This window comes from Panthera uncia, chromosome E1 (assembly GCF_023721935.1).
Source record: "Panthera uncia isolate 11264 chromosome E1, Puncia_PCG_1.0, whole genome shotgun sequence".
Classification (NCBI taxonomy): domain Eukaryota; kingdom Metazoa; phylum Chordata; class Mammalia; order Carnivora; family Felidae; genus Panthera; species Panthera uncia.
The window spans coordinates 11,073,205-11,100,316 of record NC_064814.1 but is presented as its reverse complement, the minus strand read 5'-3'; the positions used below and the strand labels follow the sequence as shown (position 1 = coordinate 11,100,316).

The 27,112-nt window shown below is 41.6% G+C and overlaps 4 protein-coding genes across 4 annotated transcripts in view; 3 read left to right on the top strand and 1 right to left on the bottom strand.

Moving 5' to 3' along the window:
- The window catches only part of LOC125926524 (keratin-associated protein 4-12-like), a 50,823-nt gene that overhangs the window by 5,426 nt on the left and 18,285 nt on the right, over positions 1-27,112 (bottom strand). The window contains 2 exon segments of the mRNA XM_049636029.1: positions 14-127; positions 3,692-3,958. Of these exon segments, the coding sequence (XP_049491986.1) occupies positions 14-127; positions 3,692-3,958 (381 nt within the window).
- LOC125926528 (keratin-associated protein 9-2-like) lies at positions 9,861-10,538 on the top strand. Its single transcript, XM_049636034.1, has one exon. The coding sequence runs from the start codon at positions 10,050-10,052 to the stop codon at positions 10,476-10,478; it is 429 nt and encodes a 142-aa protein (XP_049491991.1). The 5' UTR covers positions 9,861-10,049; the 3' UTR covers positions 10,479-10,538.
- Positions 20,589-21,539, top strand: LOC125926527 (keratin-associated protein 9-1-like). Its single transcript, XM_049636033.1, has one exon. The coding sequence runs from the start codon at positions 20,589-20,591 to the stop codon at positions 21,087-21,089; it is 501 nt and encodes a 166-aa protein (XP_049491990.1). The 3' UTR covers positions 21,090-21,539.
- Positions 25,729-26,353, top strand: LOC125926526 (keratin-associated protein 9-9-like). The gene has a single exon (XM_049636032.1). It carries the CDS (start codon positions 25,850-25,852, stop codon positions 26,351-26,353), a length of 504 nt encoding a protein of 167 aa, XP_049491989.1. The 5' UTR covers positions 25,729-25,849.

Below are 27,112 nucleotides of genomic sequence, written 5' to 3'. Positions count from 1 at the left end.
CCACTGCAAATTTGTCCACAGCCGCTGGACCCACAGCATGTGGTCTGGCAGCAGGAAGTCACACATGTTGGCTGGCAGCATGTGGTCTGGCAGCAGGTGGTCCTGCAGCACGTAGGCTGGCAGCAGGAGGGAAAACATGAGTGGGTCATGGTGTCAGGGGTGGAGGATGGGCAGGTCCTGTGCAGAGGTGAGGTTTTCAGATTTTGGTGCCTCCTCCTGATCTGGGGCTTTTATGTGTTGGACCGCCGAAGTTTAGACCAATGGGTGGGACTTTCCTTGTTGGTGTTTACATTGTTTTCCATAGTCACTGGGGGCTTGTAGAAGAAGACATTCCATAAATGACAGGAATCTTTAGAAAATAGGTGTTTAATGTGTTTCCTATTTGAGAATAACTCATAGAAACATTTTCAGATTAAAGGAAATTTGTCACATCAGCAGCATCGTTCTTGCTTCAATAATCATCAGATCATGTATTCATTTCCAGTTTGACTAGGTAGTGACAGAGCAGTGATCCTTCCCCAGCTTTGGTCCTTAGGTTGTATGTGGATTAGGAGTATTCCTGGGGAGAGGAACATGATGCTGATATGTTCATGGGGACAAATGTAGATGTGTGAGCCCAGGTCTGTTTCCCCACAAAAGCCTGATTCAAGACTCCCACAGGCATATCCGTCTCTTGTAGTAACTCAGTTCAACCAAGGACCTTTGGGTAGAGATGTCCGGTATCATCTCTTTTACATGGCAAGGCATAACCAAAGCAGGTGGGTAGAAGCAGCAGCAGTACGCTGGGACTAAGCAAGCATCAATGTACATCCTTGTTGACCAATAGTGCTGATTTGCCTAGGATTGAGTGCTTTCTCAGGATGTAGGACTTTCAGGGGTGTAACTGGGGCAGTATGGACGAACCAGTGTGAGTTGGGTGATTCTAGTCCTAACCTTGTTAACTAGCCTAGTCAGTGACTTCATGTTTAGAGTACATCTTTGTTGTGCTGAATTGTTTTTAATTCTTAATTCTTTCCTTCCTTCCTTCCTTCCTTCCTTCCTTCCTTCCTTCCTTCTTCTTTCTCTGCTTTGTGTCCATCTCTCTCTTATTTCCCTTTTTGTCTTCCCTTTTCTTCCCTCTTTGCTTTCTCCTTCCTTCCTTCTTTCCTTCTTCCTTCCTTCCTTCCTTCCTTCCTTTCCTTCTACCCTTTCAATTCCTCTTGCTTCTCCTCCTCTGTTTTCTCTTCAGTCTTATTTTTCTTCTAGATATTGTGTCTGTCCACCACTCTGATGAAAAAAATATTGGAGTGACTGGTGAAAACCATAGTTTCTCAATATCTTGAATATGCCCACTGTATGTCATAGATCTAAGTGTGTTGGGGACAATTTCTACCTACCAGACCTGCATCTCTATGCCTAAAGGCTGTTTTCATGCAACAGCAAAATGACATGCTTTCTATGTGCACCACACTGAGAGAAATGCTCAACCAACGATTCTGGAGAGTTGATTTAAAAAGATTCCAGCTCCCTTGTAGCTATTAGGAGAATCCCATCATGTGTGTGTTACATCATCTCTGATATATTTTTCAGGTTTAAGGTTCACTTGCAAACTGTGACACTGGCCTTAAAGTGCCCCCTCCCTGTGTCACTTCCCCACACTTCTACCAGTGTGATTTGACCTCCCCAAAGAAACTACATGCCTGGACTCTATCCTTCAGAGTAGATTCTGGGAGAAACCAAAGTCTGGCATTACTTTACCCTTCTCAGTCCTATTTCCTCATCTCCATAATGGGAACCTTAATACCTATGTTGAAAATTTCTTCATAGAAATTATTAATTTCTAATTCTCAACTCTTCTTAAAGAATTAAAGATAACGTACATGAAGGATTTGGTCAATACCTGGCAAGTAGTAGGAACTAGGTTGTGTCAGTTCTTCATCTCATCACCCAACCATCTGGCTCTTAAGAAGCAGTAGTAGGCTCGCATGGTCTTGGCAGTCTCTTCAGAGAATCCCAGATATGTAGTCTACAATGTTGGCATGTGTCCTGGAAATGAACCTTCATGGTTCATCAAGATTCCTCCACTGCTCCCAGGAGGTGACTCGGGGCCTAATGTTCCTAAGTCTTCAGCCCAAATCAAGCCTCACATCCCTGAGTGCTGAAGAAGCACCATTATTTCAGGACCAGAGTGCCAACTTTCTATTATAACTCCTATGAATGCCCACATTGTGTTATTTGTCTTCTTCCTCACATTCTTCTCACCCTCCTGGAACACACTCTTCATTCCCCTCAAATCCTTCAGAGTTGCCTCACAGAATACAGGAGGTTGTTTAGTTTCTTGGATGGTTCAGAAAATCATATGTGCTCATTGCACAGTCTCTGAGTCTTTAATTTTGTCTTAAATTTCTTTAAGAATTTTTTTAATGTTTTTTCATTTTAGAGAGAGAGAGAGAGAGAGGCAGAAAGAGAAGGGGACATAGGAGCTGAAGTGGGCTCTGCCCTGGCAGCAGCAAGTCCAATGCAGAGCTCAAACTCACAAACCGTGAGATCATAACCTGAGCTGAAGAAGGGGGAGTGCAATATATGCTCCATTTTTTTATTACAGGGAATTACTTATTTTTTCATTCTGGTGGTAGATGTTTAGTAGAAGGAGGTTATTCTGAATTGGATTTGCACGAAACAAAGATATTAGTCAGTTTAGATGAGACTCTATTGTGAGGACACAATGGATCCTAACAAGATTTCATGGGGACAAATTGCACGTGTGGCTGAACATATGGAGATGGGAAAGGCTCCCTGTTTTCTTGACAGCTCCAAAATGCAGTCCTACCTGTCCTCACATGTATCTGCTGCTTGCTGAGTTGTGAGAAACTGATTTTTGAACAGATGTTATCTGCATATATGAGGGGTTATTTCCTCCATTGTTAAAGGAGAAATTCATTTGCACAGCTTACTAGTCCTCAGTACTAAATATTGTTGCTACTTTTACTGACATGTAAAAGTAGTTGCCTTTGAGCAGGAAAAAAAAATATCCAGTCCTGAATCTGAGTCTGTCCATTATTGGCTATATGAAATTACACAGTGAAATATTCTCACCTAAAATGTGGAATACTATTCATGTTAGGCTGTTGTGTAGCTCATGTTTGATGATACACATGGTACCCAATATGTATACAAAGTTCTGATATCAATACAGTAAAACAAAGCAATATGGGGAGAATTAGGGTATAGACTTTATTAAGAGGCATATAAGCCAGGTAAAACACTTGCATCTAACGAGATGACTCAAACGATTATAAAAAAATGAAAGTAGGAGAAATAATCACAAGTACATTGAAAATATGATTATGAAGTTTATTAATCAGTTGCAGGAATCTATGAAAAAAACATGAAAACTTGTTTTCTTAAGTTACTTTGAGGGAGCAGGTGACCCTGACTTCAGAATCAAAGCCAAGGCCATAACTTAGTACCAAGAATTTCTGAAGCTGCACATGAGCCACATACATGGAGAGAGAGACTTGGAGGAAGTCCTTTGCACAGCATCAAGCTGATTCACAAGCTTATAAACATATATGAGAAACAAAAATGTTGGCGATTGCACGCTGGCTTTCACCAAAATCTAGGAAGGAAATTTGGCCCCCAAATGGCAAGCCAGTTAACAGGAGGGTGTTATGTGCAGATGGTGTTTGGTAAGACAATCAGCAGCAGGAAGGCTGGCAGCAGCTGGACCCACAGCCGCTAGACCCACAGCAGTTTTGTGCACAGCCGCTGGACCCACAGCAGCTGGGCTGGCAGCAGCTGGTCCTGCAGCAGCTGGTCCTGCAGCAGGTGGTATGACAGCAAGTTGGGCAGCAGCAAGGCTGGCAGCAGTTCGACCCACAACAGCAAGGCTGGCAGAAGCTGGACCCACAGCATGTGGGCTGGCAGCAGGTGGTCCTGCAGCATGTAGGCTGGCAGCAAGGGGAGCAACACGAGTGGGTCATGGTGTCAGGTGTGGAGTATGGATTCCTGTTCAGAGGTGAGTTTCTCAGATTTTGATGTTTCCTCCTGTTTTGGGATTTTTATGCACTGGCGTCTCCAAAGTTCAGACCAATGAACAGGACTTTCCGTGTTGTTTACATGTTTTGGTTTTTTTTGTTTTTGTAGTAACTGGAGAATTGTCAAGGAGGAAGTTGTTCCTTTAAAGTGTTTTGAGGCTTCAATAATTTAGTCTTTGTCACTTTCTTAATTGAGAATACTACATAAGAACCTTTTTCAGAAATGAGAAAGTCAGGAATCAACACCAGCTACATTTCTGGTCATTTGACATGATGTGGTCATGTGATACTTTCTGCTGGCTTAGCAAAGGTCAGAACAATTGTCCTTTGCTTGCTATGTTCCTTTGGGCATAGTTAGATGGGAAGTGTCCTTTATTTCTTCTCTGATCTTTGTTATTTCCTTCTTTATTGTAACTTTGGTTTTTGTTGTTGTTCATTTTTAAAGTTCTTTGAGGTGTAAAATTGGTTGTTTATTTGAGATTTTTTCTTGTTTCTTGATGTAGGCATTTATCACTATTAACTTCCTCTAAGAACTGCTTTTGCTGCATCGTGGAACTTTTGGTCCATTGTATTTCAGTTTTCATTTATCTCAGGGTAGTTTTTGATTTCTGTTTTGAATCCTTCTTTGACCCATTGGTTGTACACTGCATGTTGCTTAGTTTCCACATATTTGTGAATTTTGCAGTGTTCTTTTTCTAATTGATTTATACAGTTTTGACTCTTGTCATAAAATATGCTTGCTATGATTTTAATATTCTTTTTTAATAAAATGTTTAAGTTGTATTTATTGATTTTGAGACAGCCAGAGACAGCATGAGTAAGGGAAGGGTAGAGAAGGGAAAGAGAGAATCCCAAGCAGGCTTCCCATGTCAGTGCAGGCTCCAACTCACCAACCTGTGAGATCATGATCTGAGACGAAACCAAGAGTCAGGATGCCCAACCAACTGAGCCACCCTCGTGTCCCTTATTTTAATATTCTTAAATTTATTAAGACTTGCTTTGTGGTCTAATATATGATCTCTCCTGGATAATATTCTATGTGCACTTGAGAAGAATATGTGTTCTGTTGTTTTTGGATGGAATGTTCTATATATGTCTGTTAACTCCATCTGTTGTAACATTGTTTAAAGCCCATGTTTCCGTACTGATTTCTGTCTGGATCTTCTACCCATTGGTAAAAGTAGGGTATTAAAGATCTCTACTATTATTGTATTGTTGTATATTCCTCCCTTTAGGTATATTAATATTCACTTTGTATTTTTAGGTGCTCCTATAATATAAACATTCTGATAGAGAAATAACATAAGCAATTCACCTGTTGGTGTTTCTCCAACAAAAACATGTAAGTAAATAAATAAATAAGTACATATATAATGAATATATAATGCAATGGTAAATGGGATAGATTCCTTGATTTCTCTTTCTGCAGATTCATAATTGGTGTATAGAAATGCAACCAATTTCTGTATGCTGATTTTATATCATGCGACTTTGCTGAATTCACGCATCAGTTGTAGCAGGTTTTTTTTGTGGAGTCTTTCAGGGTTTCCATGTAGAGTATCATGTCATCAGCAAAGAGTGAAAGTTTGACATCTTCTTTGCCAATTTGTATGCCTTTTATTTCTCTTTGTTGTCTGATTGTTGTGGCTAGGACTTCCAACACTATGTTAAACAAAGGTGGTGAGACATTCCTGTTGTGTTCCTGACCTTAGGAGGAACAGTCTTTCCCCATTGAAGATATTAGTTGTGGGCCTATCATATATGGGCTTTTATGATGTTAGGGCATGTTTCTTCTATCCCTATTTTCTTGAGGGATTTTTATCAAGAAAGGATGTTGTATTTTTTCAAATGCTTTTTCTGCGTCTGTTGAAAAGATCATATGGTTCTTATCCTTTCTTTTATTAATGTGGTGTATCACATTGATTGATTTGCAAATATTGAACCAGTCCTGCAGCCCAGGAATAAATCCTGCTTGATCACAGTGAATATTATTTTAATGTACTGTTGAATTCGATTTACTAGTATTTTGTTGAGAATTTTTGCATCCTGGTTCATCAGAGATATTGGCCTATAATTCTCCTTTTTAGTGGAGTCTTTGATTGGTTTTGGAATCAAGGTAATGCTTCATAATGAGATCGGAAGCTTTATTTCCATTTCTACTTTTTGGAACAGTTTGAGAAGAATAGGTATTAACTCTGCTTTAAATGTCTGGTAGAATTCTCCTGGGAAGCCACTGGCTGAGGACTCTTATTTGTTTGGAGAGTTCTGATAACTAATTCAATTTATTTTCTGGTTATGGCCCTGTTAAAATTTTCTATTTCTTCCTGTTTGTGCTCTGGTAGGTGTTAGTTTCTAGGAATTTGTCCATTTCTTTCAGACTGTCCAGTTTGTTGGCATATAGTTTTCCATAATATTCTTTTATTATTGTTTGTACATCTGTGGTGTTGGTTGTGATCTTTCCTCTTTCATTTGTGATTTTATCTATCCTGGTCCTCTTTTCTTTTTGAGAAGTCTGGGTAGGAGTTTATCAATTTTGTTTATTATTTCAAAAAACCAGCTTTTAGTTTCATTGGAAAACTGGACAGCAAAATGCAGAAGAATGAACCTGGACCACTTTGTTACACCATACACAAAAATAAATTCAAAGTGGATGAAAGGCCTAAATGTGAGACAGAAACCATCAAAATCCTACAGGAGAAAACAGGCAACAATTTCTTTGACCTCAGCCGCAGCAACTTCTTACTTGACATGTCTCCAGAGGCAAGGGAAATAAAAGCAAAAAGGAGCTATTGGGACCTCATTAAGAAAAAAGCTTCTTCCCAGTGAAGAAAACAATTAACAAAACTAAAAGGCAACCAACAGAATGGGAAAAGATATTTGCAAATGACATACCAGATAAAGGGTTAATAGCCAAAATCTATAAAGATCTTTTCAAACTGAACACCCCAGAAACAAATAATCCAGTGAAGAAATGGGCAGAAGGCATGAATAGACACTTTTCCTAGGAAGACATCCAGATGGCTAACAGACACATGAAAAGATGCTCAACATCACTCATCATCAGAGAAATACAAATCAAAACCACAATACCACCTCAAGCATGACAGAATGGTTGAAATGAACAACTCAGGAAACAACAGATGTTGGCAAGGGTGCAGAGAAAGGGGAACCCTTTTTGCACTGTTTGTGGGAATGCAAAGTGGTGCAGCCTCTCTGGAAAATTGTATAGAGTTTCCTCAAAAAATTAAAAATAGAACTATCCTACGACCCAGTGATTGCACTACTAGGTAATTATCCAAAGGATTAAAAAATGAAGGGGCACATGCACCCCAGTGTTTATAGCAGTGATATCAACAATAGCAAAATTATGGAGGCACCTGTGTGGCTCAGTTGGTTAAGCATCTGACTCGATTTCAGCTCAGGTCATGATCTCATGGTTCATGAGTTCAAGCCCTGCGTTGGGCTTCACACACTGATAGTTAGAGCCTGCTTAGGAGTCTCTCTCCCTCTCTCCCTTTCTCTCTCTCATATAAACTTAAAAAAAATAGCCAGATTATGAAAAGAGCCCAAATCTCCATCAATTGATGAATGGATTATATAGATAGATAGATAGATAGATATAGACATAGATATAGATATAGATACATACATAGATATATACATATCTATACATATATACACATATCTATATACATATCTATACATATATGTATATATTGTATACATATATACAATGGAATACTACTCAGCAATCAACAAATGAAATCTTGCCATTTGCAACAATGTGGATGGAACTTCACTTATGCTAAGTGAAATAAGTCAGAGAAAGACAAATATATGATTTCATTCATATGTGGAATTTAAGAAACACAACAGATGAACATAGGGGAGAGAAAGGAAAAATAAGATAAAAACAGAGAGGGAAACAAACCATAAGAGACTCTTAAACACAGAGAACAAACTGAGGGTTGCTGGAGGGGAGGTGGGTGGGGGGATGGGCTGAATGGGTGATGGGTCTCAAGGAGAGGACTTGTTGGGATGAACACTGGGTGTTATATTGTAAGTTACAAATCACTGGTTCTACTCCTGAAACCAACAGTACACTGTATGTTAACTGACTTGAATTTAAATAAATAAAACTTTAAAATAATAAAAAATAATGAATATATATCATAAGACTCATACAATAGAATTAATAGAACATTTTAATATTTGTAATATTTTTGATAGTTCCCAGGTGCAACAATATATATCACAATATATATCAATGGTATAAATATACATATATATGTACCACAATATATATCAATGGTAGATAAGCAAATACATTATATCATATTTATTCATTGGAAAATTATAAAGAAACAGAATTGAAGGAATTTCCTATATAAATCTCACATTCATAATATAAAGTAAAAGTAGCCAATTCTATATTTCCTTTATAAAAAAAATCTAAAAACATTTGAAGTGACTATTAACATATACAATGTGTGAGTCAATAGAACGATAACCTACCTTTGGGTATGATGAAGGATATAATTTGAAGGGGATGAAGTAAAATTCTATTTGCTAACCTGGTATTAGTGACATGGATGTTCATTTGGTGATATTCTATCATATTTAAAATGATTAACTTTAATGCATTATAATTTAAAAATTGAAGAACTTAAAATTTTTTTTAATGTTTATTTATTTTGAGAGAGAGAAAGAGTATGAGCAGGGGATGGGCAGAGAAAGAGAGAGAGGGAGAGAGAGAATCCAAAGCAGGCTCCATGCTCAGAGCAGAGCCCGACGTGGGGCTCAACTCATGACCACAAGATCACGACAGAGAGATCACAACAGAGAGATCACGACCCAACCTGATATCAAGAGTCAGTTGTTTAACTAACCGAGCCACCCAGGCATCTCAATTGAAGTACTTTTTAAAATTAATGTTAATGTCCATGACCCATTTATCAGGGCACTTGTTGGGATGAGCACTGGATGTAATATGTAAGTGACAAATCACTAAATTCTACTCCTAAAACCAGTATTACACTATATAACTAACTTGGACTTAAATAAATAAAAAATAAATAAGATGAATATTAAGCTCTAAAAACATTTGCACATTTTAGAACTCACAAATACCTTAGGTGTCATCTTACCTAGACTACTCCTTCAATTAAAAGAAAATAGGAGAAAAAAATATATAATGAGTTATATGAGGTCAATGACTATGCAAAAAATGAATTAGGATTAAGTCATGAACTTATCCTGCTTTCCCCGAACCACCCCAGTTATATCAATGAAATTCCACGTGCTGGGAAAGCCCTCAGTTCTGAGTATATCAGGACCATTTATTACTCAGGATAACTGACTGATGCTTGCTTAGTCCCAGTGTATTGCTGCTGCTTCTACCCACCTGCTTTGGTTTTGCCTTCCCATATGGAAGATATTATGCCAGACATCCTGTACCCAAAGATCCTTGGATTGGGATATGTAGGTAGCAGAGGGTACTACAACAGACAGAAGCTTATGGGAGTCTTTAATCAGGCTCTGTGGGGGAAACAGACTTGGGCTTATGCATGATTCAGTTCATCTGTGTAAACAGGTCAGCATCATGCCCCTCAACCCAGAGATATTCCCATTCTACGTACAACATAAGGACCAAACCTGGAGAAGGACAGCTGTGCTGATCTTACCCAGCTCAGTGAGAACTTGATCACATGCTGTGATGATCACTGAAGCAAGACCAATGTTGATGATGTGAATAACTTTCTTTCATCTGAAAATGTTTCTATGAGTTATTCTCAAATAGAAAACATATTAAACACTTATTTTGTAAAAATTCATAATATTTAGGAAACAACTTCCTTTTTTACAATTCCTCTAGTGACTATGGAAAGCAATGTAAACACCAACAAGGAAAGTCCTGCCCATTGGTCTAAACTTTGGGGGTCCAGCGCATAAAAGCCCCAGATCCAGAGGAGGCACCAGAATCTGAAAACCTCACCTCTGGACAGGACCCGCCCACCCTCCACCCCCGACACCATGACCCACTCGTGCTGCTCCTCTTGCTGCCAGCCTATGTGCTGCAGGACCACCTGCTGCCGGACCACCTGCTGCCAGCCCAGCTGCTGTGGGTGTAGCGGCTGTGGACACAACGGCGGTGGGTCTAGCGGCTGTGGGTCCAGCTGCTGCCAGCCTTGCTGCTGTCCAGCTTGCTGTCACACCACCTGCTGCCGGACCACCTGCTGCCAGCCCAGCTGCTGTGGGTCCAGCGGCTGTGGACACAACTGCGGTGGGTCTAGCGGCTGTGGGTCGAGCTGCTGCCAGCCTTGCTGCTGCCCAACTTGCTGTCACACCACCTGCTGCCGGACCACCTGCTGCCAGCCCAGCTGTTGTGGGTCCAGCGGCTGTGGGTCCAGCGGCTGTGGACAAAACTGCTGTGGGTCCCACTGCTGCCAGTCAGGTTGCTGAACCCCCGTGTACTGCATGAGAACCTGCTACCACCCCACCTGCTGCTGCCTGCCTGGGTGCCTAGCCCAGGACTGTGGATCCAGCCGCTGCTAGCCTGACTACTGCCCAATATGCTGTCAGTCCACTTGCTGTAGGACCACATGCTGCTGCCCTTGCTGTGTCCAGCTGCTGCAAGCCTTCTTTGTTATTCATCTGCCTATTTAAGAGCTTGTGAATCAGATTGATGAAGTATGGACCACTTTTTAAAAATTATATTCTTCCTTATGTCCTGTGAATCACATGCCCTGTATCCTGCTTCATGTATCCTGCTATGGAGCCATGATCTCTGCTTTGACTCCAGGTCTTTGACTCAGGTCTTCATCCTGTCCCTCTAAGTATCTAGATAAAGAAACAAATCCTTATGACTCATACATGGGTGTCACCAAATAATGAAAGACTTCATATCATTTTTATATTTCAGTCCTCCTATGATGCTTTCTACCTGTCATGATCACTTTGAATATCTCCCTAGATGCAGAAAGTCTTACTTACATTTCTTAATAAATCCTGTTCTATTCTGAATCTCATTTTGTCTCTCTTTTTTTTTTTTGTCCAGTGCTCCCAATGTGAGAATTTATACACAAGTTGCCTATCAAATGTAATGTCCATTTGGAGCCTCATACAGTCTTCCACAAATTATTATCTCCACTTTTGGATAAGGAAAGTTCACAGCAGAATGTCGTAGCTGACATGGACAGACTCAGATCCCAGACTACATCTCCTTCCCTTTCTGAAGTGCACTTACATTCATATCTCCAGTCGTGTTAGAAAACACCCTGGGTGGAGAAGCCAAGATGGTGGAACAGCATGGAAGTTTTTTGTGTGTCTCTCATCCATGAAATACAGCCAGACCAACACTAAACCATCCTGCACACCTAGAAAACTGATCTGAGGATTAACACAACAATATGCACAACCTGAACCACAGAACTCAGCAGGTACATGGTGTGGAGAGGTGAACCTGAGGAGAGAGAAGCCTTGGAGGGCAGGGAGCTGCTTTTGCATGTGGAGAGAGGATGGAGACAGCAGGGGGTGTGTGGATACGGGAAAAGCACCCCTCCCCAAAAGCAGCTGGAGAGAAAGCGGAAAAGTGGAAACAGCTGCAAGGACTGAACTAAACAGGGAGAAAGGAGAAAGAAGAGGGTTTAAATTCCATTAAGACTGTAAACAGGGGAGTGCAGAGTCTGAAACTCTGCAGCTCAATACCTGGAGGTGCTCTGGTGTGAAGGGCGAATCCTCAGGAGCAGAGTGGGGTCTGGGACATTCTTGGGCCACATGGGGAGAAGTGGTTCCACTGCTGGAAGGACATTTGGTAGAGGCTGTGAGGCCACCTGGGCCCAGCAGACCCCAGAGAATGGCCACATTCCCTGGTGCTGGAACGATGTCATTGGGGGTGAAGCCTGGTGCCAGATGTGTGTTGTGATTTCCCATAATCCCTGAGGTGGTGCTGCTACACTGTCTCATGAACTTTTTCTGGGGTGGGCTGGCACCTGGCCCCGGTCTCTGGGCATTGGCAGCAGCACAGTCCTGCAAGCGTCCCTGGGTGCAGCTGGCACCCAGCCATTGCTCGGTGAGATCCTCCGCAGAGGGTCAAAGACACAGTCCCTCAGAAGTGGGGGGCCAGGGAAGGCAGCCGCATCTGAGACAAAACTCAGGAGGGAGGTGCTGTCTGGGGCTCAGTCATAGACGGTGTGGAAGCAGAGAGTGGACGGAAGCCAAAGACGAAGGACAGGTCCGCGATTGCTGATTGGGGAGAACAGAGTTCCCATACTAGAGACTGGGTAGCTGGGTGACACCATTTTCACTGCTCCCGCCCATGCGCATATGTACCTACAAGCACCACAATCCACCCCAGTAGGCTAACAGCGCCATCTAGTGGAGAACGGAGCCATTACACTAAGCCCCGCCCAACTGGGCCAACCTCGCTCTCCAAGAACACAAGTCTCACTGCCTGCTAAGTTCATGGACTATGAAGTACTTCATAATTTGACTTCGAGAGAAAAATGAAGTAATTTCAGTCATATTTCAGTCTGTTAGCTGGTCCACCTATTCAACTTTCTTTCTTTCTTTTTTTTTCCCTCTTTTTCATTTCTTTTATTTTTCTTAAATACAGAAAGAGAAAAAATTCATTTTTATTTTCAATTTTTATTGAACATATTTTTCTTTAATTTTTTCTACTATAGTTTTTACTTTTGTGTAAAGTTTTTCAAAATATATTTTATTTCCATAATTTCATTTTAGTCTACCTCAGTGTATTCATTTTTTCAAATTTTCAAACAATTTATTTTTTTTCTTTTTTCTCCTTTTTTTTCTTTAATTTATCAAGCCACTTGCAACACCCAGACCAAAACACATCTAGGATCTACCATCATTTATTTGATTTGTGTGTGTGTGTGTTTAATTTTAATATTTTTTTCATTTTCATTTTAATTTTTTCTACCTCATTAATTGCTTTTCTCCCTTCAAAATGATGAAATGAAGGAATTCACCCCAAAAGAAACACCTGGAAGAAACGACAGCCAGGGACTTAACCAACACAGATACAAGCAAGATGTCTGAACCAGAATTTAGAATCATGATAATAAGAATACTAGCTGGAGTCGAAAATAGATTAGAATCCCTTTCTGCAGAGATCAAGGAGTAAAAGCTAGTCAGGATGAAGTAAAAAATGCTACAACTGAGCTGCAATCTCGAATGGATGCTGCGGCAGCAAGGATGGATGAGGCAGAGCAGAGAATCAGCAATATAGAGAACAAACTTACAAAGAATAGTGAAGCAGAAAAAAAAGAGGGAGATTAAGGCAAAAGAGAACGATTTAAGAATTAGAGAAATCAGTGTCTCATTAAAAAGGAACATCAGAATCACAGGGATGCCAGAAGAGGAAGAGAAAGAAATAGGGGTAGTAGGGTTATGTGAGCAAATCATAGCAGAAAACTTTCTTAACCTGGAGAAAGACACAGACATCAAAATCCAGGAAGCACAGAGGACTCCCATTAGATTCAACAAAAACCGACCACCAACAAGGCATATCATAGTCAAATTCACAAAATACTCAGGCAAGGAGAGAGTCATGAAAGCAGCAAGGTAAAAAAAAGTCCTTAACCTACAAGGGAAGACAGATCAGGTTTGCAGCAGACCTGTCCACAGAAACTTGGCAAGCCAGAAAGGAGTGGCAGGATATATTCAATGTGCTGAATCAGAAAAATATGCAGCCAAGAATTCTTTATCCAGCAAGGCTATCATTCAAAATAGGAGAGATAAAAAGTTTCCCAGACAAACAAAAATTAAAGGAGTTTGTGACCACTAAACCAGCCCTGCAAGAAATTTTAAGGGGGACTCTCTGAGGGGAGAAAAGATGAATAAACAAACAAACAAACAAACAGATAAATACCAAAGGCAACAAAGATTAGAAAGGACCAGAGACCACCACCAGAAACCCCAACTCTACAAGCAACATAATGGCAATGAATTCACATCTTTCAGTACTCACTCTAAAAGTCAACGGACTCAATGCTCCAATCAAAAGACATAGGGTAACAGAACGGATAAGAAAACAAGACCCATCTATATGCTGTTTACAAGAGACCCACTTTAGACCTAAAGACACCTTTAGATTGAAAGTAAGGGGATGGAGAACCATCTATCATGCAAAAGAAAGCTGGAGTAGCCATACTTATATCAGACAATCTAGACTTTAAAATAAAGACTGTATCAAGAGATGCAGAAGGGCATTATATCATAATCAAGGGGTCTATCCACCAAGAAGACCTAACAATTGTAAACATTTATGCGCCAAATGTGAAAGCACCCAAATATATAAATCAATTAATCACAAACATAAGGAAACTCATTGATAGTAATACCATAATAGTAGGAGACTTCAACACCCCACTCACAACAATGGACACATCATCTAATCAGAAAATCAACAAGGAAACAATGGCTTTGAATGACACACTGGACCAGATGGACTTAACAGATATATTCAGAACATTTCATCCTAAAGCAGTGGAATATACATTCTTCTCCAGTGCACATGGAATGTTCTCCAGAATAGACCACATACTGGGACATAAATCATCCCTCAGCAAGCACAAAAAGATTGAGATCATACCGTGCATATTTTCAGACCACAACACTATGAAACTCGAAATCAACCACAAGAAAAGATTTGGAAAGGTAACAAATACTTGGAGACTAAAGAACATCCTACTAAAGAATGAATGGGCTAACCAAGAAGTTAAAGAGGAAATTAAAAAGTATATGAAATCCAATGAAAATGATAACACCACAACCCAAAACCTCTGGGATGTAGCAAAGATGGTCATAAGAGGAAAGTATATAGCAATCCAGGCCTTCCTAAAGAAGGAAGAAAGGTCTCAGATACACAACCTAACCTTACACTTTAAAGTGCTGAAAAAAGAACAGCAAATAAAACCCAAAACCAGAGGAAGACAGGAAATAATAAAGATTAGAGCACAAATTAATGCTATAGCAATCAAAAAACAGTAGAACAGATCAATGAAACCAAAAGCTGGTTCTTTGAAAGAATTAACAAAATTGATAAACCCCTAGCCAGTTTGATCAAAAAGAAAAAGGAAAGGACCCAAATAAATAAAATCATGAATTAAAGAGGAGAGATCACAACCAACAAAGCAGAAATAAAAACATTAATAAAAGAATACTATGAGCAATTATATGCCAATAAAATGGGCAATCTGGAAGAAATGGACAAATTACTAGAAACATATACACTACCAAAACTGAAACAGGAAGAAACAAAATTTGAACAGACCCATAACCAGTAAAGAAATTGAATTAATAATCAAAATCTCCCAAAAAACAAGAGTCCAGGGCCAGATGGCTTTCCAGGGGAATTCTACCAAACATTTAAGGAAGAGTTAACACTTATTCTCTTGAAGCTGTTCCAAAAAATAGAAATGAAAGGAAAACTTTCATACCCGTTCTATGAAACCAGCATTACCTTGATTCCAAAACCAACCTCACTAAAAAGGAGAACTATAGACCAATTTACCTGATGAACATGGATGCAAAAATCCTCAAGATATAAGCCAACTGAATCTAACAATACTTAAAAAAATTATTCACCACAACCAAGTGGGATTTATACCTGGGATGCAGGGCTGGTTCAATATCTGTGAAACAATTAATGTGATTCATCATATCAAAGTTCATCATAAAAGAAAGTTCAAGAACCATATGATCCTCTTAATAGATGCAGAGAAAGCATTTGACAAAATACAGCATCCTTTCTTGATAAAAACCCTCAAGAAAGTAGGGATAGAAGGATCATACCTTGAAATCATAAAAACCATATATGAATGACCCAACACTAATATCATCCTCAATGGGGAAAATCTGAGAGCTTTCCCCCTAAGGTCAGGAACACGACAGGGATGTCCACTCTCACCACTGTTATTCAACATAGTATTGGAAGTCTTAGCCTCAGCAATCAGACAACACAAAGGAATAAAAGGCATCCAAATCAGCCAGGAGGGAGCCAAACTTTCACTCTTTGCAGATGACATGATACTCTATATGGAAAACCCAAAAGATTCCACCAGAAAACTGTTAGAACTGATTCATGAATTCAGCAAAGTTGCTGGATATAAAATCAATGCACAGAAATTGGTTGCATTCCTATACACCAACAATGAAGCAACAGAAAGAGAAATCAAGGAATCGATCCCATTTAAAATTGCCCCCAAAACCATAAAATACCTAGGAATAAATCTAACCAAAGAGGTGAAAAATCTATACAATGAAAACTATATAAATGTTATGAAAGAAATTGAAGAAGACACAAAAAAATGGAAAAAGATTCCATGCTCCTGGGTAGGAAGAACAAATATTGTTAAAATGTCTATACTACCCAAAGCAATCTACATATTCAATGCAATCCCTATCAAAATAACACCAGCATTCTTCACAGAGCTAGAACAAGTAATCCTCAAATTTGTATGGAACCAGAAAAGACCCTGAAAAGTCAAAGCAATCTTGAAAAAGAAAACCAAAGCAGGGGGCATCACAATCCCAGACTTCAAGCTATACTACAAAGCTGTAATCATCAAAACAGTATGGTACTGGCACAAGAACAGACATTCAGATCAATAGAACAGAATGGAGAATCCAGAAATGGAGCCACAAACGTATAGCCAACTAATCTTTGACAAAGCAGGAAAGAATATCCAGTGGAATAAAGACAGTCTCTTCAGCAAGTGGTGTTGGGAAAACTGGATAGCAACATGCAGAAAAAATGAACGTGGACCACTTTCTTACATCGTACATCGTACAAAAATAAACTCAAAATGGATGAAAGACCTAAATGTAAGACAGGAAACCATCAAAATCCTTGAGGAGAAAGCAGGCAAAAACCTCTTTGATCTTGGCTACAGCAACTTCTTACTCAACACGTCTCTGGAGGCAAGGGAAACAAAAGCAAAAATGAACTACTGGGACCTCATCAAAATAAGCTTCTGCACAGCAAAGGAAACAATCAGCAAAACTAAAAGGCAACCCATGGAATGGGAGAAGATATTTGCAAATGACATATCAAATAAAGGGTTAGTATCTAAAATCTATAAAGAACTTATCAAACTCAACACCCCCAAAACAAATAATCCAGTGAAGAAATGGGCAAAAGACATGAATAGACATTTCCCCAAAGAAGACATTCAGATGGCCAACTGACACATGAAAAAATGCTCAACATCACTCACCATCAGGGAAATACAAATCAAAACCACCATGAGATACCACCTCACACCTGTCAGAACGGCTAACATTAACAACTTAGCCAAAAACAGATGTTGGCGAGGATGCGGAGAAAGAGGTACCCTTTTGCACTGCTGGTGGGAATGCAAGCTGGTGCAGCCACTCTGGAAAACAGTATAGAGATTCCTCAACAACTTAAAAATAGAACTACCCTATGACCCAGCAATTGCCCTACTAGGCATTTATCCCAGGGATATAGGTGTGCTGTTTCGAAGGGACAATGCATCCCAGTGTTTATAGCAGCACTATCAACAATAGCCAAAGTATGGAAAGAGCCCAAATGTCCATCGATGGATGACTGGATAAAGAAGATGTGGTATACATATACAATGGAGTATTACTTGCCAATAAAAAAGAATGAAATCTTGCCATTTGTAACTATGTGGATGGAACTGGAGGGTATTATGCTAAGTGAAATTGGTCAGAGAAAGACAAAAATCATATGACTTCACTCATATGAGGACTTTAAGAGACAAAACAGATGAACATAAGGGAAGGGAAACAAAAATAATACAAAAACAGGGAGGGGGACAAAATTTAAGAGACTCTTAAATATGAAGAACAAACAGAGGGTTACTGGAGGGGTTGTGGGAGATGGGATGGGCTAAATGGATAAGGAGCATTAAGGAATCTACTCCTGAAATCATTGTTGCACTATATGCTAACTAATTTGGGTGTAAATTTAAAAAAAAAAAATAAAAACATTAAAAAAAGAAAACACCCTGGATCTGAGCACCAGCAAGATGTTCATTTGAGTGTCTTCTTTGACCACATAAGTATTGTTTTCCTGTATATGCAGGTGACTCTGGGTCAAAGTTGTAGACATCAGTGTTCTACAATTCAGACATCAGAAGCCACATATGAGGGCAGCGGGACCTGCCCTGTAAAGCTCTTGTGAACACAAGATCCCTTTGTTGCCTTGGGCGCTGCCCAGGCCCTCAGCACACCTCTGCATCAGGTATAGGTGAGCAGGCGGTGTCCTCATGGGAAAGAGACACATCTGAACATACTTGTTTTTGCATGTGAAGCAAAAATCACATGCAAGAAATCACATTCTTGTATGGCTTACTAGTCCTCAGGACCTAATGGCAGAGTAAAAAGGTATTAGTTAGTTTTCTGCCAAACATATTATGCTTCCCAACTGTAAGGCAATTTGTTATCATGATCAAAATGTTACCAAGACAATTAAGGAAAAACAATGTCAGAGACTGAGAGACCATGCAATGGGCATGTATGACTTTGAGAAATCCATGAGCTTTGGACCATCTAAGGAACAGAACACCTTCCATTTTTTTGTGAAGGAACCATGAAGCATTTGATGGGAGAAAGATGCCTGTTCCAGGGAAGTGAGAAGAATGTGAGAAAGAAGAAAGAGAAAAAAATGTGGGCATTCATAGGAGTCATGATGGACAGAAGGCTGGTGCTTCTGGTCCTGAAATAATGGTGCTCCCTCAGCATTCAGAGATGTGGGGCTTGATTCAAGTTCTGAGAGGAATATGAGACTATGCTCTGGATCACCTCCTGGGAGCAGTGGAAGGACCTCTGATGAGCTACAAAGGGTCATGTCTGGGACACATGCCAACATTGGAGCTTAGGCATCCAGGATCCTCTGGAGAGACTGTCAAGGGCAAACTTGCCTACTGCTGGTTCTTTTTTTTTTTAATGTTTATTTTTTGAGAGAAAGAGACAGGGTGCAAGTGGGGGAGGGGTAGAGAGAGAGAGGAAGACACAGAATCTGAAGCAGGCTCCAGGCTCTGAGATGTCAGAACAGAACCCGATGTGGGACTCAAACCCACGAGCCATGAAATCATGACATGAGCTGAAGTCAGACACTTAACTGACTGAGCCACCCAGGCGCCCCCAGAGCTGGAGTCTTTATAAACCAAATCTCCAGAAGCAAGAGTTGAGTATTTTCTTAGTGTGGCACACACAGGTAGTATGACATTGTGCTGTCCATGAAAAGAGCCCATAGGCAGAGATGCAGATCTGGTGGGTAGAAATTGTCCCAAACACACAAATTTCTGAGATATATGGCTGGTGTATTCAATACATCTTGGACAATCTATGGTTTTCATCACTCTTTCCAACATTTTCTTAATTTGCTTAATAAGCTGATACATTTTCTGGATGAAACAAAGATAAGATGGAGGAGGATGAAGGGGAAGGGGAGGAGGAGGAGTAAGGAGGCAAGGAGAGAGGAAGTAATGAAGGAAGGAGACAGAAAAGAAAAGAAAAAAGAAAAGGAAAAGGAAAAAGAAAAGGAAAGAAACTTCAGAACAAAGGAGAGGAGAGGAGAGGAGAGGAGAGGAGAGGAGAGGAGGAGGAAGGGAAGGGAAGGGAAGGGAAGGGAAGGGAAGGGAAGGGAAAGAGAAAGAGAAAGAAGGAAGGAAAGAAGGAAGGAAGGAAAGAGAGCAAATGTACATAAAAGTGTAATCAGCTACGTGAAGACACTGACAAGGCTAGCTAACAAGGTAAGGACTAAGTCACCAATTCACCCTGGTTTGCCCATACTGCCCCACTTATAACACCTGAAAGTCCCACATCCTGTGAAAGCATTCAATCTAGGTAAATTAGGAGTACTGGTCAAAAAGGACTCACACTTACTGATGCTTGCTTAGTCCCAGTGTAGTGCTGCTGCATCTACCCACCTGCTTTGGTTCTGTCTTGCCACATGGAAGAGATGATGCCAGACATCCTTTACCCAAGAGACTTTGGTTGAACTGGGATACAAGTTGAGTAGGGTGCTATGGGAGACAGATTTGCCTGTGGGAGGCTTGAATCAGGTTTTTGTGGGGAAACAGACCTGGGCTCATGCAGCTACTAAATTTGTCCCTGTGAACATACCAGCATCATGCCCATCACCTCAAGGATACTCCCAATCCACATACAACCTAAAGATAAAAGCTGGGGAGGGACCACTGCTCTAACCCTAACTAGCAGGAACTAGATCACATGATGCAATGGTCATTGAAGTGAGAATGATGCTGCTGTTGTGACCACCTCCCTTTCACCTGAAAATGTTTCTGTGAGTTATTCTCAAATAAGAAACCATTAAACACTTATTTGTAACGATTCCTAACATTTAGGAAACAACTTCCTCATTTATGATTGCCCCCAGTGACTATGGAAAACGATGTAAACACCAACAAGGAAAGTCCTTCCCATTGGTCTAAACCTCGGGGGTGCAGCACATAAAAGCCCCAGAAACGGAGGAGGCACCAGAATCTGACAACCTCACCTCTGGACAAGACCTGCCCACCCTCCACTCCTGACACCATGACCCACTCGTGCTGCTCCTCTTGCTGCCAGCCTACGTGCTGCAGGACCACCTGCTGCCGGACCACCTGCTGCCAGCCCACATGCTGTGGGTCCAGCTGCTGCCAGCCTTGCTGCTGTCCAACTTGTCACACGACCTGCTGCCGGACCACCTGCTGTAGGACCACTTGCTGCCAGCCCAGCTGCTGTGGGTCCAGCGGCTGTGGACACAACTGCGGTGGGTCTAGCGGCTGTGGGTCCAGCTGCTGCCAGCCTTGCTGCCGCCCAACTTGCTGTCAAACCACCTGCTGCCGGACCACCTGCTGCCAGCCCAGCTGTTGTGGGTCCAGCGGCTGTGGGTCCAGCGGCTGTGGACAAAACTGCTGTGGGTCCCACTGCTGCCAGCCAGTTTGCTGTACCCCCGTGTACTGCACGAGAACCTGCTACCACCCCACCTGCTGCTGCCTGCCTGGGTGCCTAGCCCAGGGCTCTGGATCCTGCTGCCAGCCTTCCTGCTGCTGATTGCCTCGCCAAGAACCACCGTCTGACTTGCCACTTGGGAATCGGTCACTGCCAAGCGTTGCGGAAAGCCAGCCCGCAATCCCCAACATCTCGGTTATTCTTCCGCCTGTCTACCATCTTGTGAATCAGCCTGATGAAGTGTGGACCGCTTCTCCCTGATTCGCTTCTTCTTTCCTTCCTCTGGGTCATGTGCCAGCTTCACCCATCCTGATACAGAGTTAGGATCTCTGTTTGGTCTCCATAGTCAAGAACTTTATCCTGTCCCTCTAAATACGTCAGTGAAACAACTCCTCAGGAATGACCTGTAACTCGTGGAAACTACTGAAAGCCCACACGGGTATGTTTTCTTTCTCGGTGTACTCAAGAAGCTTGTATGCCTCTTGCTGCCTGTTATGTTCCCTTTCAATGTCTCCCTAGACGCAGGGAGTCTCACCTGTATCTCTTAATAAATTCTCTATCATTTGGAATCACCTATTGTCTTTGTTTTTTATTTTATTATTTTAATATAGTTTATTTTCCAATTGGCTAACATAAAACACCCAGTGCTCATCCCAACAAGGGCCATCCTCAATGCCCATCACCCATTTTCCCCTCTCCCACACCCCTGCCATCCATCCTCAGTTTGTTCTCTGTATTTCAGAGTCTCTTGTGGTTTGCCTCCCTCTCTCTCTGTTTGTAACTATTGTTTTTGCCCTTGCCTTCCCCCACGGACTTCTGTTCAGTTTCTCAAGATCCACATATGAGTGATAACGTAGGAGATCTGTCCTTCTTTGACTGACTGATTTCACTTAGCGTAATGCATCCAGTTGCATTCATGTTGCTGCAAATGGCCAGATTTCATTCTTCTCATTGCCAAGTGGTATTCCATTGTATATATAAATCACATCTTCTTTATCCATTCATCAGTTGATGGACATGTAGGCTCTTTCCATATTTTGGCTATTGTTGAAAGCGTTGCTAGAAACATTGGGGTCATGTGCCCCCAGCATCAGCACTCCTGTATCCCTCGGGTAAATTCCTAGAAGTGTTACTGCTGGGTCATAGGGTAGTTCTATGTTTAAGTTTTTGAGGAACCTCCACAGTTTTCCAGAGCGGCTGCCCCACTTTGCATTTCCACCAACAGTGCAAGAGGGTTCCGTTTCTCCACTCCCTTGCCAGCATGTGTAGTTTCCTGATTTGTTCACTTTAGCCACTCTGACCGGTGTGGGGTGGTATCTCAGTGTGGTTTGATGTGTATTTGCCTTATGAGGGGTGATGCTGAGCATCTTTTCATGTGTCTGTTGGCCATCTGGATGTCTTCTTTGGAAAAGTGTCTATTTGTGTCTTCTGTCCATTGTGTCAAGAGCATACTTAAACATCATAAAAGCCATATATGAAAAGCCCACAGCTAACATCATCCTCCATGGGGAAAAACTGAGAATGTTCCCCGTGAGAGCAGGAACACGACAGGCATGTCCACTCTAACCACTGTTGTTTAACGTAGTGTTGGAAGCCCTAGCATTAGCAATTGGACAGCAAAAATGAAATAAAAGGCATGAAAATTGGCAAAGAGGAAGTCAAACTTTCCCTTTTTGCAGAAGACATGGTACTCTACATGGACAACCCAAAAGACTCCAAAAGAAGACCCCCTAGAACTGATACATGAATTCAGCAAAGTCGCAGGGTACAAAATCAATGTACAGAAATCCATTGAATTTTTAGACACCAATAGTGAAGCAACAGAAAGAGAAATAAAGAAACTGATCCCACTTACAACTGCACCAAGAACGATAAAATCCCTAGGAATAAACCTAACCAAAGAGGTAAAAGATCTGTATGCTGAAAACTAGAGAAAGCTTATGAAGGAAATTGAAGAAGATGCAAAGAAACGGAAAAGCATTCCATGCTCATGGGTTCGAAGAATAAATATTGTTAAAATGTCAATACTACCCAAAGCAATCTATACATTCAATGCAATCCCAATCAAAATTGCACCAGCACTCTTCTCAAAGCTAGAAGAAACAGTCCTACAATTTGTATGGAACCACAAAAGACCCTGAAGAGCCAAAGTAATACTGAAAAGAAATACTGAAAACCAAAGCGGGAGGCATCACAATCCCAGACTTTAGCTTCTACTACAAAGCTGTAATCATCAAGACACTATGGTATTGGCACAAAAACAGACACACAGACCAATGGAACAGAATAGAGAATCCAGAATTGGACCCACAAATATATGGCCAACTAATCTTTGACGAAGCAGGGAAGAGTATTCAATGGGAAAAAGACAGTCTCTTTGGCAAATGGTGCTGGGAGAACTGGAAAGCAACATGCAAAAGAATGAAACTAGACCACTTTCTTTTACCATACACAAAAACAAACTCAACATGGATGAAAGACTTAAATATGAGACCGGAAACCATCAAACCCTAGAGGAGAAAACAGGCAACAACCTCTTCAACCTCAGCCACAGCAATTTCTTATTCAAAGCATCTCCAAAGGCATGGGAATTCAAAGCGAAAATGAACTATTGGGACCTCATCAAGATAAAACCCGTATGCACCGCAAAGGGAACAGTCAACAAAACTGAAAGACGACCGATGGAATGGGAAAAGATATTTGCAAATGACATATTGGATAAAGGGCTAGTATCCAAAATCTATGAAGAACTTACCAAACTCAACACCCGAAAAACAGATAATCCAGTGTCTTTGTGTTTTTGTACCCTGTTTCCAATGCAAGGATTTGTACGTACATTTTACATCACATGCAGTGTCCGTGTGGAGCCACACACAGTCCTCCACAAGTCATTATGCGCATTTTCAACTGAGGAGATTTCACAGTGGAATGTCCCACAGCTGACATGGACACACTCAGATCCAAGACTGTGGTTCGGGCGCTTGCTGAAGCGCACTTACGTTCAGATCTCCAGACATGGTAGCAAACACCCTTAGTCTCAGCACCAGCAAGATGTCCATCCGAGGCCTTCTTTGACCGCACAAGTGTTATTCTCCCGGACAGGCGGGCCATCACTGGCACTAAGTTGTAGACGCCAGTGTCGTACAACTCAGCCACAGCAGCCATATGTGAGGACAGCGGGACACACACACGTTGAGATTCTCCTATTTCAGCAATGAGGGAGCAGGAGTCTTTATAAACCAACTCTCCAGAAGCACAGGTGGAGTGTTTTTCTCCATGTGGCATGCTCAGGCAGCCTGACATTCTGCTGTGCATGAAAAGAGCACTTAGGCATAGAGGTGCAGATATGGTAGGTACATTATCCTAAACATACTAATATCCAAGACATAGCCCTGGTGTAGTCAAGACACCTTTGGCAATCTATCATTTTCACCACTCATTTCAACATTTTCCTAATTCTATTGGTGGGCAGATGCAATTTCTTGAAGATACACAACAATAAGACAATAGAAGATGGAGGGCAGAAGCAGGAGTAGGGAGGCATCAAGAGGAAACACAGGAAAAGGAAGGAGGTAGGAAAAGAAAAGAAGAGAGGAAAAGGAAGAAACACACAAAAGGAAGAAGGAATGAAAGGTATAAAAGGAAAATTGGAGAAAGGAAATAACAGTTTGAAGGAAGGAAAGGAATGGAGGGAAAGAGAGTGATGAAGGGAGGGAGAGAGGGAGCCAGGGAGGAAGGAAGGAACAGAAAGGGAAAGAAAGAAAGAGAAAGAAAGAAAGAAAGAAAGAAAGAAAGAAAGAAAGAAAGAGGGAAGGAAAGAAGGAAAGAAAGAAAGAAAGAAAGAAAAGAAAAGAAAAAAAAGCAAGAACAAAAGAACAAAAGAAAGGAAGAAGGAAGATATGAGAGGAATGAAGGAAGGAAGAAAGGAAGGAAGGAAGAAAGGAACAAACAAACAAGTGAAGGAACAAAGGGAGGAAGAAAGAAAAAGAACTGACATAAATAAAGATGTAATCTGTTACATCAGTGAAGGCACTGTGCAGGCTAGTTAACAAGGTTAGTACTAGAGTCACCAAATCACCCTGGTATGCCCATACTTCCTTAGTTATACCACTGAAATTCCCTTATTCTGAGAAAACACTCAAGCCTAGGTAAATCAGGACTACTGGTCAATAGGAGGTACACTAACTGATGTTTGCTAAGTCCCAGTGTACTGCTGATGCCTCTTCCCACTTGCTTTGGTTATGCCTTGCCATATGGAGAAGATGAGGCCAGATATCTGCTAACCAATTGTCTTTGATTGAACTGGCATACAAGTGGGGTAGGGTGTTACAGGAGATAGATATGACTGTGGGAGTCTTGAACGAGGCTTTTGGGGGGAAACAGGCCTGGGCTCACACATCTACTAAATTTGTCCCAGTGAGCATATCAGCATCATGCCCCTCACCTCAGGGATACTCCTAATCCACATATAACCTAGAACCAAAGCTGGGGAGGGACAGCTGCTCTGACCCTACCCAGACCAGCAGAAACTAGATCACATGATGTGATGATCATTGAAGCAAGAACAATGCTGCTCATGTGATCATTTTCCTTTCATCTGAAAATGTTTGTATGAGTTATTCTCAAGTAGGAAACACATTAAACACTTATTTTGTAATGATTCCTAACATTTAGGAAACAACTTCCTCATTTATGATTCCCCCAGTGACTATGGACAAAATGTAAACACCAACTAGGAAAGTCCTGCCCATTGGTCTAAACTTCGGGGGTCCAGCGCATAAAAGCCCCAGATCTGGAGGAGGCACCAGAATCTGACAACCTCACCTCTGGACAGGACCTGCCCACCCTCCACCCCTGACACCATGACCCACTCGTGCTGCTCCTCTTGCTGCCAGCCTACGTGCTGCAGGACCACCTGCTGCCGGACCAACTGCTGCCAGCCCACATGCTGTGGGTCCAGCGGCTGTGGGTCCAGTTGCTGCCAGCCTTGCTGCCGCCCAACTTGCTGTCACACCACCTGCTGCCGGACCACCTGTTGCCAGCCCTGCTGCTGTGGGTCCAGCGGCTGTGGACACAACTGCGGTGGGTCTAGCGGCTGTGGGTCGAGCTGCTGCCAGCCTTGCTGCTGCCCAACTTGCTGTCAAACCACCTGCTGCCGGACCACCTGCTGCCAGCCCAGTTGTTGTGGGTCAAGCTGCTGTGGGTCCAGTGGCTGTGGGCAAAACTGCTGTGGGTCCCACTGCTGTCAGCCAGTTTGCTGTACCCCCGTGTACTGCACGAGAACCTGCTACCACCCCACCTGCTGCTGCCTGCCTGGGTGCCTAGCCCAAGGCTGTGGATCCTGCTGCCAGCCCTCCTGCTGCTGATTGCCTCGCCAAGAACCACCATCTGGTCACAACACTGATTTTTGTTTGGGAAACAAAGTCACTGTCAAACATTGCTGAAAACCAGCATGCAATCACAAACATTTCTGTTACTCATCTGCTGTTTACAAGCTTGTGAATCAGCTTGATGAAAGTCAACCACTTCTCCCTGATTATCTTCTTCCTTCGTTTTTAAGGCTCACATGCCAGCTTTACACATCCTCATACAGCCATGATTTCTGCTTAACTCTATAGTCAAGATCTTTATCCTGTCCCTCCAAGTACTTTGGAGAAACAAATCCACATAACTGACGCTTAAGTTTTTGCAAAAATGGGAAGTGTGCACTAATATGTTTTCTTTCTCGGTGTACTGATGGTTCTTGTATGCTGCTTTCTTCCTGTCATGATCCCTTTGAATGTCTCCCTAGGTGCCTCACGTATATTTTTTAATAAATCCATTTGTCATCTCATAATGTCTTTTTTTTAATTTTTAAAATTTATTTTATTTTTTCAAGTCTTTTTTTAAACGTTTATTTATTTTGATAGAGAGAGAGAGAGACCGAGGGAGGGGCAGAGAGAGAGGGAGAAAAAGAATCCGAAGTAGGGTCCATGCTGAGCATGAGATCATGACCTGAGCCTAAATCAAGAGTTGGATGTTCAACTTACTGAGCCACCAAGGCGCCACTTGTCTTTTTTTTTTTTTTTTTTTTTTGTATAGTGTTCCCAATGTAAGGATTTATACACAGGTGGAATATCACATGC